The 20,750-nt window shown below is 40.3% G+C and overlaps 1 protein-coding gene across 3 annotated transcripts in view; it reads right to left on the bottom strand.

The window, feature by feature from the left end:
• TPK1 (thiamin pyrophosphokinase 1) overlaps positions 1 to 20,750 on the bottom strand; it is a 503,356-nt gene that overhangs the window by 244,623 nt on the left and 237,983 nt on the right. For all 3 annotated transcript variants that reach the window (XM_054019153.1, XM_054019152.1, XM_054019151.1), the window contains one exon: positions 18,857 to 18,929. In XM_054019153.1, the coding sequence (XP_053875128.1) occupies positions 18,857 to 18,929 (73 nt within the window). The remainder of the gene's footprint in view (positions 1 to 18,856; positions 18,930 to 20,750) is intronic.

Below are 20,750 nucleotides of genomic sequence, written 5' to 3'. Positions count from 1 at the left end.
CATGTTGGACGTAGTAGACATAATAATAAAGTCACATGTAAAGATTTAAATTGAGAAAACGTATTTCCAATTTTTAGCATCATTCTTGTATCCAGTTTACTGCTAGAAATATTTGAAGATTGTTACTTAATATTAGCCTCTAGTGGTCCTAAATCAGGCTATTTAGTTTGAGGCACTGTGCAAATGCATAGAAACGCACACCGTAATTAACTATTAAGGGCCCGATCCAGCACACTTTACTCAATGTATAAAATTCCTACTGACTGCAATGGGAATTGAATGCACTGAACTACTTCTAGGAAACACTCAGCACCTTGCATGATCAGGGCCCACCAACAGCCCACACAGTACAGGAGTTTCTATGCTATTAAACGGGAACACAGAAAAAGCAGCAATTGTCATGTTCTGGGGTTCAATTCAGACCAGTGAGAGATTGTGTCACCACTTGTATTACAACCCTGAGTACCCTGAAATATTTGTGGCTCCCTTCCTGGGACATTCACACAGCCAGCACCCAGCATGCACTTGTTATTCTGTATGCCATACAGCTCTGATTCAACCACGTTGAATCCAACAACCTGCCAGCAGTTGTCAAACACTTGCTTGGAGTTAGCAGGTGACCCAAACACACTCCCTGCCCCGAACTTCTCCAGACCAGTATGCTTAGATATCTTCAATCCCCTCCAGCAACATTCAGATGAATAAGAAGATTCATTTGCTCCCTTCAGGAGACAAAACCCACCAGCTTATTAACTTGGGGTAAATATACCGTTCCCTTTAAACACAGCACTGAGCTGTGTATGGTAAAAATGAAATAATCTTATGTGTACTTTGTTAGTAATTTAAGTGAGTTCAAGTATAAGGAATGAAGATAGAGTGACAAGTGAAACAAAACATTTCTAAAAGTCTAAAACTTAGTCCAGCAAGAATCATTCTTTGTTCAAGATGGTTTCTCCTCAAGTTATTCTTCTTCCAAGCCACAGCTAACTCTCTCTCACACTTTGTCTACACTACAGGGGTAAGCTGACCTCAGTTACGCTACTCCAGCTACGTGAATATCGTAGCCAGAGTCGACGTAGCTTAGGTCAACTTACTGTGGTGTCTACACCATGCTGCGTCGACAGGAGATGCTCTCCCATTGACTTACCTTACTTCTCTCATTCCAGTGGAGTACTGGAGAGCGCTCTGCCATTGATTTAGGGGGTCTTCACTAGACACGCTAAAGCGACCCCTGCTACATCAATCGCAGCAGCGTCAATCCCCGGTAAGTGTAGACATGGCCTCAGTCAGGACCTTCCTCAAAAGCAAAAGGGGATGGTTTCCCTTTTCTTCCTAGGTGAAAGATCTTTGCCAAAGCAGGTTTCTCATTTATATTCAGTTCCAGAGGCTTCAAAATCCCTGCCCCCCCAATCCCTTGGTTGATAGTCTCATCTTTCTCAGCTGACAAGAGCGCTGTTCCCTTGTGCCTGTCTGTGATAAATACCAAAGATGGCTTCTGTCTCTGTTTATATCTGCTGAAGTTCAATGTCTTTGTTTCAAGAAGCAGAATGACCTCATGCTGTTCTTCCCTTCCTATGGGTTTCCCATCCCCTTGGTGATTTCTATGTAAGTGGAGCTTCCATTGTTTCTGGTCACATCATTGTTAATTTACATAAAAGACAGGTAAATAGCTGCCTTTTCTCCTGTCTGGGAGGGAACCTATTTCTCCCTGTTGGGCCCCACACTTTAAAACATAATTGCATTAAGTATCCATATTTCCTCATGTAGTTTTACTAGACATTTCACAGTCATTTTAATCACCAGTGTGTAATTAGCTTTCAGAAACAACCTCACCCTATACACTTTTATGATATAGTAATAGTGTATACAAGCAGATGATTCAATTGCTTATCACTCGAGGTTCAGCCTCTATCTTCATAGACGAGTAAACCTTTGCAATGTATTATTTGAAAAGTAAAACCCAGACCAAGTTTCTCTCCCCTGCTGGGTGTAGACGCCCTGCTATCTTCTCCTCCCGTTATTAGTGTGAGGCTTGCCTCCACCTTTTGCTAGTTTGAGGGATCTGTTTTATGCCCAAATACACCTCTACCCCGATATAACGCTGTCCTCGGGAGCCAAAAAATCTTACTGTGTTATAGGTGGAACCGCATTATATCGAACTTGCTTTGATTCGCCGGAGTGCGCAGCCCCACCCACCCGGAGCACTGCTTTACCGCGTTATATCCAAATTCATGTTATATCGGGTCGCGTTATATCGGGGTAGAGGTGTATACATAAATTCTCATTGTCTTTCAAAGTATTTTAGAAGTAGCTCCCAGCTGGGGAAAACACATTCCTTTGTTTGGGACAGACCTGATTGTTAACTCCCCTGACATACCTGGTTTTAATTAAATCATATTCCATAATTCTTAATACCAACCACATATATAACACAAGAATATTAATTATCAGTGAGTTATAAGTTTTCAAATGGTATCTCAAGGCATATGTGTACCGTGTGAATACAAGGATGCTAAGTGTCACAATGCTGTTAAAGAGGAACACAGAAAAGCAGCAATTCTTGACTATGCTTGGAAGAACATTGGACATGCATCTGGAGCTGCAGAGACAATGGAACATCTATATAAACAGCTACCATAATCTCACTGGATTTGTACCTAAGAAAACAGATTCAAAAGAAAAAAATGAGGATGTGATGAAGTAATGTGGTATGTGACGAAGACATGGAGAAATGGAAAGCGTTCACAAATAAATGAACATGGGCCCAAGAGCTAATATATTGTTATAATGTGAAGACTAAATTATGCAATCAGAGAAGCACTGCATTGAGTCAGAAACCAGAAAAGTTGAAAGTGGTCTCTCAACAAACAATATCTAAATCATTAGTGATAACCCATATCACTTTATACCATTCAACCCTCCTCCACCAATAACTCACTTCCAGACTGCCATGGCCCTACCCCTCAAGTGTATGCACATGGGAAGCACCCACAACAGGAGCAAATCATGTATCAACTTTTAACAGAGCTATCAGTAAAACATTTGTCCCCCTCAATGTTTGTTTTGCTATGCTTCATTGTACCACAATAGTAAACTTTCTTGCTCAGAGGTATGCTTGCAAAAATGGCTTTTACGGTTGATAATTTAATCACAGCTGACATTTATAGCTTCAGATGCCACAATGTGATAGGGAACCACTGAAGAAGAGCTCTGTGTAAGCTCGAAAGCTTGTCTCTTTCACCAACTGAAGCTGGTTCAATAAAAGATAGTACCTCCCCAACCTTGTCTCTCTAATATCCAGGGACCAATATGGCTACAACAATACTGCGAACAACAAATTACTTAAAAAAAAAAAAATAAAAACCAATGGTAATTGTGAAGGACATGGGGTTGCTTTGTAATAACTTATGAATACTAGGTGTTTGATTGTCACATGAGGGGCAAGCAGAAAAGAGTATAATAGCTTCAGACACCCACCCATCTATCAATGCTTAAAAGGACAACACAAAGAACCATTGGCTTTGAAATTTCACCTCCAGCACCCCGCTGACGTCTCTGTACTGGTTTTGGGCAGCAGTTCCAAAAGGCCTGGGAAACTAAGGGCTTATCTATACTTGCAAAGCTGCACTGGTGCAGGTGGGCCACTGTAGCGTCTAGTGAAGACGCAACCTAAACGGATGGGAGAGCTACTCCAGTCGGTGTAGTACTCTACCTCCCCAACAGGTGGTAGCTATATTGACAGGAGTAGGGTTACCATTCGTCTGGATTTACCCAGACATGTCCTCCTTTTTGTGCTAAAAATAGCGTCCGGGGGGAATTTGTAAATCACTCAAAATGTCCGGGATTTCCCCCCTCCCCCGGCAGAGCAGAGCGAGCGAGCGGCTGGGAGGGCTGCAGGAAAGTCACGGGCTGGACTCCGGAGCAGCTGTAGAGGAGCTCCTCCCCCCCTCCCTGCATTCTGAGCCGGCAGCTCCTCCCCGGCAGCCCGGCTCCGGCAGCACTGTGCAGGGCCAGGGACCGGGTTGTGTGTTGGGCTGGGGAGCGCAGCCACGTGTCCGGCTCGCACAGAGCCCAACAGCCAGGGGGCAGGGAGGTTCTGGAGGGGGCAGTCAAGAAACGGGGGGGGGTCGGGAGTTCGGGGGGGGGCTTTTTGGGGGGAGTGGAGAAAGTTTTGGGCAGTCAGGGTACAGGTAGGGGGTAGGGTCCTAGGGGGCAGTTGGGGGGGGGGGTCTTAGGAGGGGGCAGTTAGGGGACAAGGAACAGGGAGTCTTAGGTAGGGGGTGGGGTTCTGGAGGGCAGTTAGGAGCAGGGGTCCCAGGAGGGGGCAGTCAGGGGACAAGGAGAGGGTGGGTGGGGGATTGGGAGTTCTGGGGGGGAGCTGTCAGGGGGCAGGAGTGGGGAGAGGGATCGGAGCAGTCAGGTGACAGGGAGGGTATTAATTACTTTTTAATTATTGTAAGCAGCTCTAATTACTTACAAATAACCAATAACAGATACCGAACGTAAGGCTCTTTGAAATGTTCTGCCCTCAGAGATAAATAGTGAGCACCTAAAAATGAAGACAAATTTTCTCTTATATTTGCTCCAAGGTGAAATAGATGGATAAGGCCCACCTACATCATCTATTCTAAGAGTTTTCTGCAGCTGGTGCTATATTAGAGCTGTCTTTTGCTTGAAAAGATTTAATCACAAAATAACTCTGTTCAATTTTCTTCTCTAGATTAAGCAATCATTGTTTAATACACTCCCCACCCCACAACCCTTGTATTTATTTTCTTTCTAATGAATTTCTGCTTTTCTAAGTGTTCTAATGTTTTCTCCATCACAGATTGACAGACTGGAGCAATGTCTTTTTAAGAGATCACAGAATTAATTTCTTTGGAACTCTCAGGAAGAAGCATCTTCTAAAGCAATATGGTCTTCACTTTTTTCTAGACTATTTATCAAGGGGAGGAAGGGAGAAAACACTTTCACCTTGGACTGAAAAACAACCCTATATTGAGGACCCTACCAAATTCATGGTCCATTCTGGTCAATTTTCAAGTTGGTCACTTTCACGATTTCAGCAGTTTATATCTGAAATAATCACGGCTGTTCTAACCATGAGGGGTCCTGACCCAAAATGGGATCATGGAGGGGGAGCAGGGGGTTGCAAAGTTATTGTGGGGCTGAGGTCCCAAGATTGCCACCCTCGCTTCAGGAGCCATGAGGGATGAAACCGCGAGCCCAGGTGCACTGAACCTGACTGAAGCCCTGATCCCTGGCTGGAAACACGAGGGGTGGAAACCTCAAACCCAGACTGCCCCAAGCCCCAGCTGGATCAGTGGTGGGCAGAAGCCCCGAGTCCAGGCAGCCCCAGCTGCAGCTGCCAGGAGCAGAAGCCCCCAGCCCTGGTAGGAGACGCTGCGGGAGGAAGCCCTGAGCTCTGTGCCCGGAGCCGTGGCAGAAGCTGCGGAGGGAGGCAGACACCCAGAGCCCAGGCTCCCCTGGCTGCAGCCGCTGGGAACAGAAGCCTCCAGCCCTAGCTGGAGCCGCTGCGGAGAGGAAGCCCTGAGCTCCATACCCCGAGCTGCGGCAGGAGCCCCGGGTAAGGGAGGGGTGGAAACCAGGATCCCAGCTCCTCGGCTGCCCCACTGCAGAAGTGAGGGTGTACCACCCTCATTTCTGCACTGCCTCTTGAGGTGGGTCTGATCTCCCCACCAAGAGTGGCTGTGCAGTGGAAGGACAATTCCTGTCCCTCCCCAGTCCAGCCAAACTAGCAGCTAGGAGCCCCAGGCTCCCAGCATCACAGGGGAAAAAAAAAAAAAAAAAAATCAGGTTTCATGGTCCGTGACACATTTTTCCACGGCCATGAAATTGGTAGGGCCCTACCTATATTTAACCCAGAGTTGAAGAATAAGATAGGGGATCACTCAGTAAGCTGGGTAGATGCAAACAATATGCATTAATACAGCTAACTGTAAAGTCATACATCTAAAAACAAATATAGGCTATATTTATAGGATTAAAAACTCTAACATGAGAAACAAGTGACCCGAAAAAGATTTGGGGGTCATGTGGATAATCAGCTGAATGTGAGCTCCCCATGCAATACTGTGTCCAGAAGTGCTAATACAGTCTTTGGATGTACAAATGGGAATATCAAGTAGCGGTGGGAAGGTACCATAACCTCTGTATATGGCAATGGTGCCATTGCTACTAGAATACTGTATCCAGTTCTAGTGTCCACAATTCAAGAAGGATGTTGATAAACAGGAGAGGGTTCAGAGAAGAACCACAAGAATGATTCAATGATTAGAAAAATATACTTTAGTTACTGACTGAGGGAGCTCAATCTATGTAGTTTAATAGAGAAGATTAAGGGGTGATGACTTGATGACAGTCTGTAAGGACCTACATGGAGAAAAGACATTTGATAGAGGCTTCTTCAATCTAGCAGACAAAGGTATACAAGATTCAATGGCTGGAAGCTGAAGATAAAAATTTGCACCTTATTTATAGTCTAAATTTGTCTAATAATGAGAGTAATTACCTATTGAAACAGCTTATCAAGGGTTCTGGTAGATTCTTCATTACTGGAAATTTTGAAATCAAGATTATATTTAAAAAAAAACCTATTCTCTAGTTCAAACAGGAATACATTTAGGGAAGTCTGATGGAGTGTGTTATACAGGAACCATAATTTTGACCATAATTTTATTTTGACCTTCTGACCTCATAATTTAGCAATAAAATAATCAGTGTAGTTTTTGGTTGAACTATGAACAGTTTTGTTATGTAAATTATTGTTAAAGAGGTGCATGATCCTTTGCTTCTTTGGAGAAAGCACATTTAAAATAAGTTAGTAGCACCATCTAAAAAAAAAGGAAGAATTAAGGCTGGAGTTTTTAGAAGACCCAGAGGTGGACTGGCACCCAACTCCAACTGAAGTAGTCTCAGTTATATCAGCATAAGGGCCTGATTCCAGAGTAAATGAAGAGTCTCTCATTGACTTCAAAACAAGCTGAATCTCAATGGAGTTACTCTGGATTTAGAATTTGACTCCATTTCTTCTCCTAAAAAGAAGTTCCAACAAATAACAAGAATGAACCAAATTTTTATTTTAGGGAATATTCATGCAGTTGTATCCATCTATCTACTACAAGTCTTTTCTGCATTGGAATAGGTAATTATTCTGCCTTATCCCTTTTAGAAATATAGACACTAGCTTGGGAGGGGATGGTTAAAAATAGAGGTTTCAATAGTACGTGGAAATTAAAAAAAAAAAAAAAAACGCATCTAAAAAGTGGTAACATAAGCCCAGAGTCCTAAAATTCCACCAATGCTGCATGTAAAGGAAGTGTCTATTGGACAGAAACTCACTCTTATTTTAGGATATTCACTCTGCAGGGCAGAAAGTGTCCTGCAAGACAGAGAATTTTCAATATTTTCAAAAAGAGGAGCCTAAATTAGGCTCCTGAGTAAGTGGTCTGACTGACTTCATTGGGAATTGTTGGGTCATCCCCACTTTTGACAAACAGCACATTTATTTAGAAACCAACAAGCAGTATTTTCAAAAGCACCTCAGTGACTTAGGAGCATGTTGCAATTCCTTTCAATGCAACATATACTCCCCAATCACTTAGGTGTTTATGAAAATCCCACCCTCGATTAGGTCTCAGAAGTACAAATTTAAAGTCCTGATTTTGAAGACATTGCCTCAAATGTACAGAAGTGTACTATATTGGAAGGATATGTTTTAATAATATTATGGCATAAGGGAAATAAAAGGTATAATAAGACTGTCATTATAGATTGTTCACCATACTTCCTGTATGGACAGAAAGTTGCAGACTGCAACAATGACAGTATTCAATACAGCACTGTTCAATGTATGCAAATGTTAAAGCCATGAGAAGTAATCTCAAGAAATTTAAGTCTAACTGTAGCGGTGCAGCGTCTCACCAGCGCAGTGCCTCCTGCTGCTCGTCCTGGGAATTAGCTTTTCCAGCTCCGGAGCACCCTCTGCTGGCCGATGTCCCGCTTGCCGCTGGCCCCCTGTGTTCCTCCCGGACCCCGGTGTCCTTTACCCGGGGGTTCTGCCCACCGCAGCAACTCCCAATCCAGGTCCTTCTCTCTCTACAGGCAGAGAGAGACTGTCTCTTGGCTTCTGGCCCACAGCCCTCTTATAAGTGCCAGCTGGGCCCTCATTAAGCCAGTCACAGCTGTGGTCAGCTACCCACTCAGCTTCCCCAGCCATTCTTAATCCTTCTTACCCTGCTGCATCCCTCTCCAGGGCTGCTTTTACCCTTTCAGGACCGGAGCAGGGTGACCACCCCGCTACACTAACACTCCTTGTCCTGTAGTTGAAATATTGGTGGCTTGCCTGGTTTTAGTTGCCCAGGTACACTAAAATATTTTGGCTGTGAAATGGAACTATCAGCAAGAGAAGTCAAAAGTCCACCCTCATGGTGGCTGGTAGAGAGAGAAGAGCAGACATACAACCAGTCATAAAGGAACTTACTCTACAAGTTGTCCTCAACTGACAGTTTAACGAACTAGAAAGGCTACTGCAGTTTAGCTCAGTAAAAGGAGGGAGAGGAACCAGGACAAGTATCCAGAGAGATCTCCTGGATCCATACAGCCTCACATACCTGAGATCTGTTGGACAGGTACAGAGCTTGCTTATGCTTTGGGGCTTACTCTATTTGTCCTTATAGCCATGTATGCAAACCTCCGGACTTGGCTGTTTGTAAAGAATAGCTAATACTACCTATCTTTATTGTCATTCACTCTGGCAGAGAAAACAGAATAGGTGCAGTTCATACTCATCATGATCTTAAAAAGAAGAACAGGAGTACTTGTGGCACCTTAGAGACTAACAAATTTATTAGAGCATAAGCTTTCGTGGACTACAGCCCACTTCTTCGGATGCATCCGAAGAAGTGGGCTGTAGTCCACGAAAGCTTATGCTCTAATAGATTTGTTAGTCTCTAAGGTGCCACAAGTACTCCTGTTCTTCTTTTTGCGGATACAGACTAACACGGCTGTTACTCTGAAACTTGTCATCATGATCTTAGGGAACTAATAATCTTATTTTAGAGTGAAACAAAGTAATTACACATTTAAAAAAGACATATGTTACTTTGTTCTACTCGGGGAGCTTAAAAAAAAAAAAATCATTTGAGCAAACCTTTAGCAGGCCACTATTGGTTTGTTTGGGTTAGTTCATCCTTCGCAGTCACTTGATAAACAGAGGCCAAGTAGTGTGTGTAGTTAACCCACTTCTACAAAATTGCCTACCCATCACAATAGCTCTTGATAATTTCTGACGTTTCTGGAAGGTTACAATACTACTTCCATTAGGCTTCCGCAGAAGACCAACATAACCTAAGTCATCTTTTACCACTTGTTAGAAAACTTGATCCCAACAAGATCTGAAAAATATTGTTTCAGAATAGAAAAATGTATTAGTGGCATAAATACTATAGTTGTTAACATAGCAAATACTTTGGCTTCTGCTGAATAATTACATGGCATATAATCAACCTAGTCACAGAAATCTAAATTGTGTATACAATTTGCCCTGTGAAGAACGGAATTATCTTGTCATAAAAATATTTAATTTACTTGACAAACTAATATTATATTAATATAGTAAGGCCCCCTTAAATGAATACCTGTTAATGGAGGGTTTTTATAAGAGGAGTTATTTAAGGCTTGGTTACACAGGACTATGATTTTTGCTATAAAACTGACGTACTGGGTTGGCTGGGCAGCTCTCTGTGGTGAGGAAACTCTGGATACCCCTAAAGTTCAGATACATCCAGTTAGACACACTAACCTACTATCATTCCCTAGATCCAATCTCTGCTGTAGTAGAGCTGTGCCATAAGATCTGGCAGCAGCCATCTGCCAACTGTGTCAGGTATCTCTAAAGGGAAGGTCCCACACTTTCCTCACACCCCAGGCAGCTGTTTTCAGCAGCCTTCCCATCATTATTTGAGGGGAGGCTTCACAAAGTGCCATCCCCAAAAGCAGCAGTGGTATCTTTTTGAAAGCGTGACAGAACAGAAGCATGTCCAAGAAATCAAAAAGGACATGAAACTTGAGCTTTCCCAGAAAGGCTGAGCTCTCTGGGACATCACTAGCAGGAAAACCACAAATCAACATTAGTATATGGCCAGCACAGTTAGAGATTGGAGGAGGAACCAGGAAGGCATTAAGAATGTTCTTCCAAACCTAAATTACATTTCTATTTGAGTCCAGTTTATGAATGGATGAAAGTTTGTGGTGCCGTGTGGTGACAGATTTAGGGCTGGTCTACACTAGAAAATTAGATTAAAAAATCCACCCTCCTGAGTGACACAGTTAAGCCGACCTAAGTCCTTGGATAGATGGCGCTAGATGACCAGAATTCTTCTGTTGACCTAGTTACCGCCTCTTAAGGAGGAGAATTTACTACAGTGGCTTTTATAGGTACATGTATGGAAAAAACAGCTCCGTACTATTAGAGGGTCAAACAATTCTCCCTCTCAAAATTCAATGTGAGGGAAGAATTATGTCCTAAATGCAAACCATATTTACTTTTAAAAATATTCTTTTAAATTAATTTTAATGACCCAGTTAAATTCCTCAGGATTCAGTTTTATCCTGTACCCAGTCATAAAATTTAAGATTTAGAAAAAGAAATACATGAGAATAGATATGAGATATTTATAACCTTTAATATACATGTTAAAACTGATAACTAATTTTCATCAGTTAACATGGGGGGATAACTGTTCACTTCTCCTGACTACAAGCATTTTCAGCCTCTAATCGACACATGTAGCACTTAGTGAGCAAACAGAAACACATTTATAGCTGAGCAAAACACTTCAGTGTCGAATGTAAACACTAACATATGTAATACTGAGGCAATGTTCCTGAACCTAATAAATACATTGGCAGGGAATACTCTTTGTCAACACCGTATGCATTTAGCATTAACACAACCTTGATGAACAGTAAAAATCAGGAAATGTAACAGGAATGCCAGATGTGGAAGCAACTGAAGAGTTATTAGAAAGGAAAGTTTTGCAGTGGTAGCCTCTCTGTAAAAATAAGCAGTTCTCAAGGGCTTTAAAAAAAAATAGGGAAAACAAGCCTCTAAATCATCAATTAAAAGAGATACTGGACCTATAAATGCATATATTTATAGTGTCTGATCACAGATTTGAACGAATGCCCACAGAAATCAATGGCAAACCTCTCCCGTTGATTTCAATGGGGACTGGATTGGGCTTTCTGGTTTTAGGCATTAAGTGTGGATCCCAGTATCACCACATGTCCTCTCCATGTATGGTATCTTTTCCCCTAGTTATGTTAAACTATGCAGGCCAATGGAAAAGATAGCTTAGGCTTTTATTATGGGATCACACAATATGATGAAGTTAGTGCCGTTTCATACATTTTAATAATCAGAGGGGCAGGAGTAGTGAAGGATATATTAAATTCCTGTCCACCTCAGATATTATATACAGCAAATCCTAATTAAAAGGGGAAGAGAGATATAGTATTCCAAAAAGAATCATTTGACAGTTGCAGGGTAATTTTGTCCAATTTTAAAGATATTGAATGCTTAAATAAGGGGGGGGGGCAGGCTTGAAATAATTTTTTTAATGTAAAAGTTGAATGATTTTAGGCAGCCTTCTTCACTACTGAACTAGCAAAACCAAGACTGTAGCATAGAAAAATAAAGCTCAGGTTGAGCTTTTTATTCGGCAATAAATATGTTTGTTCTGTTCGGTCCTGTCCCCAAAACAAAGCGCTCCTAACCCATCGTCTGTGCTTCACATTTATAATCATCCAGTACACAATTAATATCCTGCTAAACTTCTCAATCAAGTGGCTTTGTTCTCACACCTCTTCATCCACTACTACATGTCACATCTAGAGAAGATAAACCAAAATAAGTTGTTTTATGAACTTATTTAAATCAGGGAGCACTGATTTAAATCAAAGTGATTTACATCAGTATGCAGGAAGTCTTGATGTAAATACTTGATTTAGTCTTCTTTGGAAAAAAAACTAAAATGTGCAAATGTCAAAAGTTTTATTTTCATTCGTTGGTAAATATTAAAACATGGTGATTTATAATTACATATAGTCCTTATACTAAAGGTGTCGCTTTTTGCTAACCAGAAAGATATAGAAGATCACTTTTAAGCAATTTATATAGCTTAACATAAAAAAAATTAAGAATTTGAATAAATGTAACTTTTATTATATTAGAAAATGATGGCTCGTTTCTTATTTACTAGATAAAGTTTAATACAAATCATGAGTACAAATTAATTTGGATAGAAAATGAAATTCAGTTAAAATGCACAAAATACAGCATTTTAAAGATTTTTCATTAGTTATATAAAGCTACCGTATATGTGCTGTATACATAAGAAGAAAAGTGTAACAAAACTCATTTGTATTCAAAACTGATTTATTAAACAAAGGAAGTATCATTGGTAATTAGTGAACTGAATGTTTCCAACCACCATGTCCTTCAAAATTTTAAGAACTAGTAGATCTCATCTTCTCACACCTAATTTTTATTCATAGGTTAGAAGAGGAAAACAAGCATTACTGTTTTATCAACTCCCCATCAGTTTCTCAATTTTGAATGAACTAATCATTGAACTGCTTGAACAAACATAAATAAAGAAAATATTCTCTCTGCACCTGCGTAAGAGGCTACTGCTGTCAAAAGCTGGTTTAGCATTTCAAACTGGTTCTTGGAATGTGGCCAGTGACTTCCACCAGCTCAGTGGTTTGACTTTCTTTAAAAATGTTTACTGCTTGAATTTTTTTAAAGTTTAATTTACATTTTAATACATTATAGTAAATTTAGGCCTTCATATAGGTTGTCAACATTAAATTTGAAGTGAATAGATTACAAAAGAAAAATATTTAAATTAAAATCTGTTTTAATAAATTGCAACTTGATTTAAACACATTGATTTTTCCCCCCCCACCCTGATTTAAATGACTGCCCTGTAACACATGACATAACATTGCTGAGCCTGCTAAAAGAGAAAGGAAGGTGTTGCTGTATAATCCTCACATAATGTGGCTTGCCTATGAGCATGACAACAAATCAACCTAAGGATTCTGAAGGAGCTTACCTGTTCCATTTAAACCCTTTTGACTTTCGGAATATACCAAGGGATGCCGTATTTCCTATAACATTAATGTCATAATGAAGCAAATGGACCTATTCTCTTCTCATTTACATCTGGTAAATAAGGAGTAAACTCACTGAGGTCAGTGGACTTAGTATGAAAATAGTGTGATGGGAAAAATCAGGCCCATAACTGTCTCTTGCACCTTGACAAAACTGCTTCCAGATCAGTATATTTTATATCATACTTAACGTCATATGTGGGCTTCAATACTTCCTCTTAACCAGCAGGGTGATACATCCTGTGACAACTACTTGCAAATGAGTATATTTTATGAGATGATTAATTTCACATTTAAGCTTTAACAACTAACTCCTCTTATTCAGACACTTCAAAAGTAATGCATTTCTCTCAGTCAATCAATGCTGCTTTAAAAAGTAGGGTTTGACACAATGACATTTTATGCATAAGTGAAAATTAAATGAACTATAAAATACATTTATAAAACCAGAGAGAAATGTAGCTTTAGTTTCACAAATATGAACACTTACTTACTTGCTGGTGTAAATTAGCAGAATGACACAATTTGTTACGGACCTTCAAATATTTGAACACAACTCACCCTTTATCTAGCAAGTATATCAAGTGCGTATGATATATAAATTAAATATCATACAAACTTTTCCGCCATTTAGAATCTGATGAGCACATAGGGTGGGATTTTCCAAACCCCTCAGGGGTGGCCTAACTTTGCTCCACATGAACCCATACAGTTGCCCATGTCTACCCTCAAAATGAGCACAGTGGCGCAGCTGTGCCTATGTAGTGCTTCAGTGAAAACACGACTATGCTAAATCGGACAGTTCCCCCCGCCCCATTAGCATAGTTAATTCACCTCCACGAGAGGCGATAACTATGTTGAAACTAGCAACCCTCTCATCAACATAGCGCTGTCTACACCAGGGGTTTTAGGGCTGGTATAACTGCGTCGCTCAGGGGTGTGGATTTTTCACAATTTTATCCATCTATGCAGAGCAACAAAAGTTGCTCCATTTTCCCATTTGCAATGAAAAAGTGAAAAAAGTGAAAAAGTGAAAAAGTGAAAAATCGTTCACTCGGTTTCCAAATATAAATGTTTCATTTAACAATTTATCTACATGCCTGGATATCTTGTTTATCCCAGTCTCTTATTCTATGCTGTAGAAGCTGAGCTCAAAGGAAGGGGAAAGTTAAAGATCAATTATTTTTGTAGCAGTTGTCCCCGTTTAAACGTCCAAAAAACCACCCCAAATCAAACCAAACCAAAAAATGGGGGGGAGAGGGGAAGGCGGTGGAGCGTATATAGGCAGGGCCCTAGGAAATTCATGGCCATGGGGGTGGGGAAAAAAAGTGTCACGGACTGAAATCTGGTCTTTTGTATGCTTCTACCCTGTGCTATAGGGATTTCACGGGGGAGACCAGCGTTTCTCAAACTGGGGGTTCTGACCAAAAGGGAGTTGCGGGGGGGGGGGGGGCGGTGTCACAAAGTTATTTTGGGGAGGGAGGGGGCGTAGTATTGCTACCCTTACTTCTGCGCTGCCTTCAGTAGAAGCAGAAGAGTGGTGGCTGGAGAGCAGCAACTGTTGGCGGGGTGCCTAGCTCTGAAGGCAGAACCCTGCCAGCAGCAGCGCAGAAGTAAGGGTGGCGATACCACACCATGCCACCCTTATTGTGGCCACCCAGCTCTGAAGGCAGCAGCACAAGAGAGTGGTGGCTGCTGACTGAGGGCTCAACTCTGCAGGCAGCAGCACAGAAGTAAGGGTGGCAATACCATACCATGCCATCCTTACTTCTGCGCTGCTGCTGGTGGCGGCTCTGCCTTCAGAGCTGGGATCTTAGCCAGCAGCCACCGCTCTCCAGCTGCCCAGCTCTGAAGGCAGCACCATCGCCAGCACCAGTGCAGAAATAAGGGTAGCACTACCGCAATCCCCTCCACCCCCAATAATTTGTGAGGGGTCACAAGCTCCTTTTTGGGTCAGGACTCCTACAATTACAACACCGTGAAATTTCAGATTTAAATAGCTGAAATAATGAAATTTACGATTTTCAGAATCCTAGGACCATGAAATTGGCCAAAATGGATTGTGAATTTGGTAGGGCCCTACATATAGGGGTGCAGAGCCTTAGCTGGTATAATTCAGCCTAGCTTCACTGAAGTCAGATCAGTATAGCTCCACTGATTTAAAAAGGAAACTGCCATTATACACCAGCTGAGGACCTGTCCCCACGTATCTGGCTAGGCATCATCTATTTTTATGTGATTCATAGGTGTACTGTATATTACAGACTGAAAACAAAATTAGATGGCTATAGGAACTGAGTAAACTACTGCTAGTCCTTTACTAGCCCAAATGTTGCAGTAGGAGACAACGGTGTGGAGTACTAGCCAAATCCTCCTTTTTTGCCCCCAACAGAAAAATTTCATACATTTACTTCCACGTTTACATCTGTATTTCAGACCAAATTATTTCAGTTTAAAAAAAAAGTTTCTTTCCTCCAGCCAAGCACACCCCAACAGGGTCTCAAGTCGAACGGTGTCTTTTCTGGCTCAGGCACTACCACCAATAGTACAGATTCTTCAGGTTAGATTATGCCCTCAGTTAGAGTTGTACAATCACATTGAACTACTTGCGATCTTTAGATCACAAATACAAAGTTATAGGCTTACAGACACTCTTTTCAGAGTTGAATGGTACATAGGACCAAATTCAGAGTGGACTAAGTCCAGAATCACAGAAATGTAGGGCTCGAAGGGACCTTGAGAGGTCATCAGGTCCAGCCACCCCTGTGGCGACACAGGACCTAATACACTTAGAGCATGCCTGACAAGTGTTTGTCCAACCTATTCTTAAAAATCTCCAATGACAGGGAGTTCACAACCTTCCTTAGAAGCCTATTCCAGAGCTTAACTACCCTTATAGTGAGAAAGTTTTTTCCCCAATATCTAACCTAAATCTCCATTGCTGCAGATTAAGCCCATTACTTCTGGTCCTATATTCAGTGAACATGTAAAACAATTGATCAGTCCTCTTGATAACATCCCTTAATACATTTGTAAACTGTTATAAGATCCTTCCCCCCCCCGCCCTCATTTTCTTTTCTCTTCTCATGACTAAACACACCCAGGTTTTTTTAAACCTTTTGTCATTTTTTGTTGCTTTCCTATGTACTCTCTCCAATTTATCCACATCTTTCTTAAAGTATAGCACCTAGAATTGGACACAGTAGTCCAGCTGAGGCCTCATCAGTACAAAGTAGAACAGGACAATTACCTCCCATATCTTATATATGACACACCTGTGAATACACCCCAGAATTATATTAGCCTTTTTTCAACTGCATCACACGGTTTAGCTCATTCAATTTGTGATCCACCAACCCACAAATTGTTTTCAGGATGACCACCACCTAACCAGTTATTCCCCATTTTGTAGCTGTACATTTGATTTTTCCTTCCTTAGTGAAGTAATTTACACTTATTGGATTTCATCTTCTTGATTTCAGATTGTTCTCCAGTTTGTCAAGGGTGTTTTGAATTCTAATCCTGTCCTCTCAAGTGCTTGCAACCCCTCCCAGTTTGATACCATCCACAAATTTTAGTCTCCATACCATTATCCAAGTCATTATTGAAAATATTGACTAGTTTCAGAGCCAGGATTGGTCTCTGAGGGACTCCACTAAATACATCCTCCCAGACTGACAATGAACCATTGATAACTACTCTGAGTACAGTATTTCAAACAGATGTGCACACACCTTATAGAAATTTAATCAAGACCACATTTTCCTAGTTTGCTTAGGAGAATGTCATATTGGTCTGTGTCAAAAACTTTACTCAAATCAAGATAGATCATATCTACTACTCCCCCCATCCAATAGGCCAGTAACTCTGTCACAGAAGGAAATAGATTTGTCAAGAACAAACCATGCTAAACCAACCTATGTTGGCTATTCCTTATAAACCTTAATATCCTCTAAGTGCTTAAAACATCCCTTTTATCATATAAATTTTAACAGGAAAAGGAACTGGCATAAAAAAATGCAACACCCCTGATGTAGCATACACCTTCTAATACCCTCCTACTAGTTCTCCCTCACCAACCCCATCACTACATTACAGCAGTCCCTTGTTTGAATCCATTGACATGTAAGCTACACCCACTTACCAATGTGTAATTTACAGCACAACGTACAACCAACTATTAAGTCAAATGTTCTCTGTGGTAGCACTCTTCAAGCCTGATCGCCCACTACACTTTGAAATCAGCAGTTTACTTAGGCAACATGAGTCAGATAAACACTAATAATTAGCACAAACAACATTTTTTAAAACTTCACTTTGCAAACATTAACCAATTAAGCATGAGCTCTTAGGAATTAATTTAGTTACTGAATCTGGATCAGATTCACAAATTGTTAGAAGATGGGAACTCTAGGTCTTAGGAACACAACACATTAAAACTCATGATCAGATGGGAGTTCTTAGATCAGAAAACAATGCCAACAAAGCACCTTACATCCATTGTGCCTTAAGCAAGTACTCGCGTTGGGCCTGGAGTGGTAGCATATTACAGCTGAACTAGCAGAGGAGAATTGGGCCATTAGCTATTTTCTATTTCAGTCTCAGTAGGAGCATCGTTCTGTATGTTCTCCTACACAGCTGAAACCCAAAGAAGAAATATCAGATCTGTGAGTTTCTGAGGCTAAGTTACCCACCTCATGAGGAACATACAGTCATTTAGCATGTTTGTAACTAGTACCTGCAGTGCTCATAAGCAGAGTTCTGCAAATTCACAGATGTTACTCCAAAAGGTCAGTTTTCTTAGGCCTGAGGGTAAGACTCAGAACACAAAGTCCCAGACAAACAGACTGCTAAAATGTTATGTGCAGTCCAATAAAAGATTTTACCTCACTCACCATTCTCTCTAATGTACAATAGTTTAAGAATAGTGATTCTAAACATGATGTGGTGACTCTAAATATGAAGGGGAGTTTAATCTATAGCCAAGGCAAAGACCTAGGAAAAGGGAAAAGGTTAACATTAACTGTGTTGGTGGAAAATGTGCTGGCTGCATTAGCTACAAATTAAGGTATGCAGGGATCTGTCCATAAATCCCACTGAAGTCTGTATTAGTCAAGTGCAGAGCTAGTCAGTGCAGGACTCACTGTTTCAATATGTGATCAAGAAAGCAGCAGCAAAAAAGTCTTTACATACTGTTTGTTACTTGAAGGATACAATTATAGCCCATGAAAAAATCACATTTCTGAAAATATCTGTAGCTCTTATGTGGGTGCCCCGCTACATATAAATCATAGGAGATTGAGATCAGGAAGTAAAAATTAGTTAGGAAAAACTACAGTCTTTCAAACTCAGACTTTCAGAAAGTTCGCAATAGTTTCTTGCCAGGAAAATCTCTACACATCTCTACCATATTGAGGTAATGCTGCAAATTCCCAACTAAAAGCCAACTGCATCAAAGTCGCTTTGTTTCTTCTATACATTATTACTTATTAAATTGTATTGAGCCACTCATATAACACAAGGCCTGGTCAAATTCCTCAGAAGCCAAGAGGAATTGAGGATGATCAGTAGGTGGTAAGGATTTCTCACTAATGAGTTGGGTCCCATGGTGCTTTAACAAAAACCAGTGCAAATACATTAAAGGGATTTAATTTACCTTGACCTTGTAGTATTCCTTGACTTCAGGCCTAATGGAATCAAAGTCGCCGCTGATGTAATCAGGCAAGAAGCTGAAAGAAAAGCAATGAACAGTAAAATGAAAAATTAAGGCATCTTATTTTCTTAAATTAAAAAATAAATGGAGGAGGAATATTCTTCTCTCAAAGGAAAAGAAACAAGATTATGAAGTAGTCTACATCCAAAATTAATACTAACTAAGCAAGCCCCTATCTGAACATGCTACAAGTCTAATAAACTGGTGTCCTCTCTGTTCTAAGGGGCAAATACTACACCTTTACATGGACACATGCAACTCCCAGGTGGAGTTCAGAAGGAGCTGTGCATGCATATTTTAAGAAGGATTGGCTCTAAATCTCTCTCTCTCTTTTAAATGTAAATACATTGCCATCAACAAAACAGCTTAAAAGCCAATTCATTATACCATATCATCTAGTCTCTTAGGATCTTGTTCCTTTGTTAACAGCAATAATAGTTTCAGGGTGTCAGACATTTAGCAGAATTTGTTCTTTTATTCAAGTGTTGTAAGACATTATAAGCAAGTGGAATGCAACATAATATCTCGCTTGCATTGGCTTGAAAGAATAATGGATTACTTGATGGGAGAGGGAAACCACAAAAGGCCTAAGAGTGAGCTTCTATGTTGGCAAGCAGCACATAGAAAGTTTTAAATCTCCCCCAAGGGATCTGAATTAGCCCTCTGCACCTTCAGATGTCATGAAGCCTTTTGAGCTTTTGTGGGCTGGCAGCCACTAAAGATAATTTGTTGCCCAATTTAGCACTCAGGAATCTGTTCTGTACATTGCACCCACACACATAAAAAAATAGCTAATCAAATAAAAGTTACATGAAAATCCATTTAATTTGGCTTTCATTCTCCTAGTGATTTAGTACACTAGAAATATATTGAATAAAGTCAGTTTGGTTAATCTTCTTCCTGCTGTGGTGTGCTCAGATGCATTGCATGAGATGCTGGGTTTATTTTCTCTCTAAATACCTATGGAGAAGAGGACACACTGTATTAATATTGGCAACTGCTCATTTGGTTTTTCAGGTGGTTTCTTTTTTACGTTATTACTGATTTTCTATTATTATGGTTCCCTTTTTATTTAAAAAAAAAAACAAACCACACACACTTACCAGTGGTAAGTACTCCTAAAATTATCTATGCCTGAGAGTTTGGAAACATTATCTCCTAAAAATAATAAATGAATGTCTAAGATCCATAAGAATTTAATTTAAATTCTTAAAAGCATCTCTCCTAAAGTCTCATTGTCTTTGCTGTAAACAACAGAGGAATGGAGATTTTAGGGTATTTATTTTACCTTAATTGGGTTGGTTTCTCCCCAGTATACCTTTTAAGTGCATCAAACAGATTTGTAAACGCCATTATTATTTTAAGATGCATAATGAAACTTTAACTGTGCTATACAAAGTATCATTTAAGGGTTTTGAAGAAAATAGTTTTCCCCCTTACTAAAATCTTGTAAATTTAAATTTAGATCAGATAGCAAGAGAGATGAAAAGGCAAGATAGCATTATGAAAGTGCTGGTTACTGTTCCACAGAGAAAGCTGAAGTAAGTTTTGAAGTTAAGTAGGGATTGGGCTATTTTGTAACTTTCTCTTCAGGTCAGCATAATTTTTCAAAGGATGTATAAGTAAATTCATTCACTCACTGGCTTAAAACTTAAAATTAATTTTAAAAAGGTCCTTAAAGAAATTTAGCACCACATCAGGAAAATTTTCTCCCACTTAACAGAACAACATCTTCTTTAAAGTTCCCACATGATTAAAGCTCATAAAAATCTTCTGTACTGGTTATATTAGATTTTTTTCTTTAAAGACTTAATAGTTATTTGCCATCATTGTTCTT

Source organism: Malaclemys terrapin, chromosome 2, assembly GCF_027887155.1.
Source record: "Malaclemys terrapin pileata isolate rMalTer1 chromosome 2, rMalTer1.hap1, whole genome shotgun sequence".
NCBI classification, from domain to species: domain Eukaryota; kingdom Metazoa; phylum Chordata; order Testudines; family Emydidae; genus Malaclemys; species Malaclemys terrapin.
Note: the sequence above shows the minus strand (reverse complement) of the source record. Positions and strands in the feature narration are given on the sequence as shown.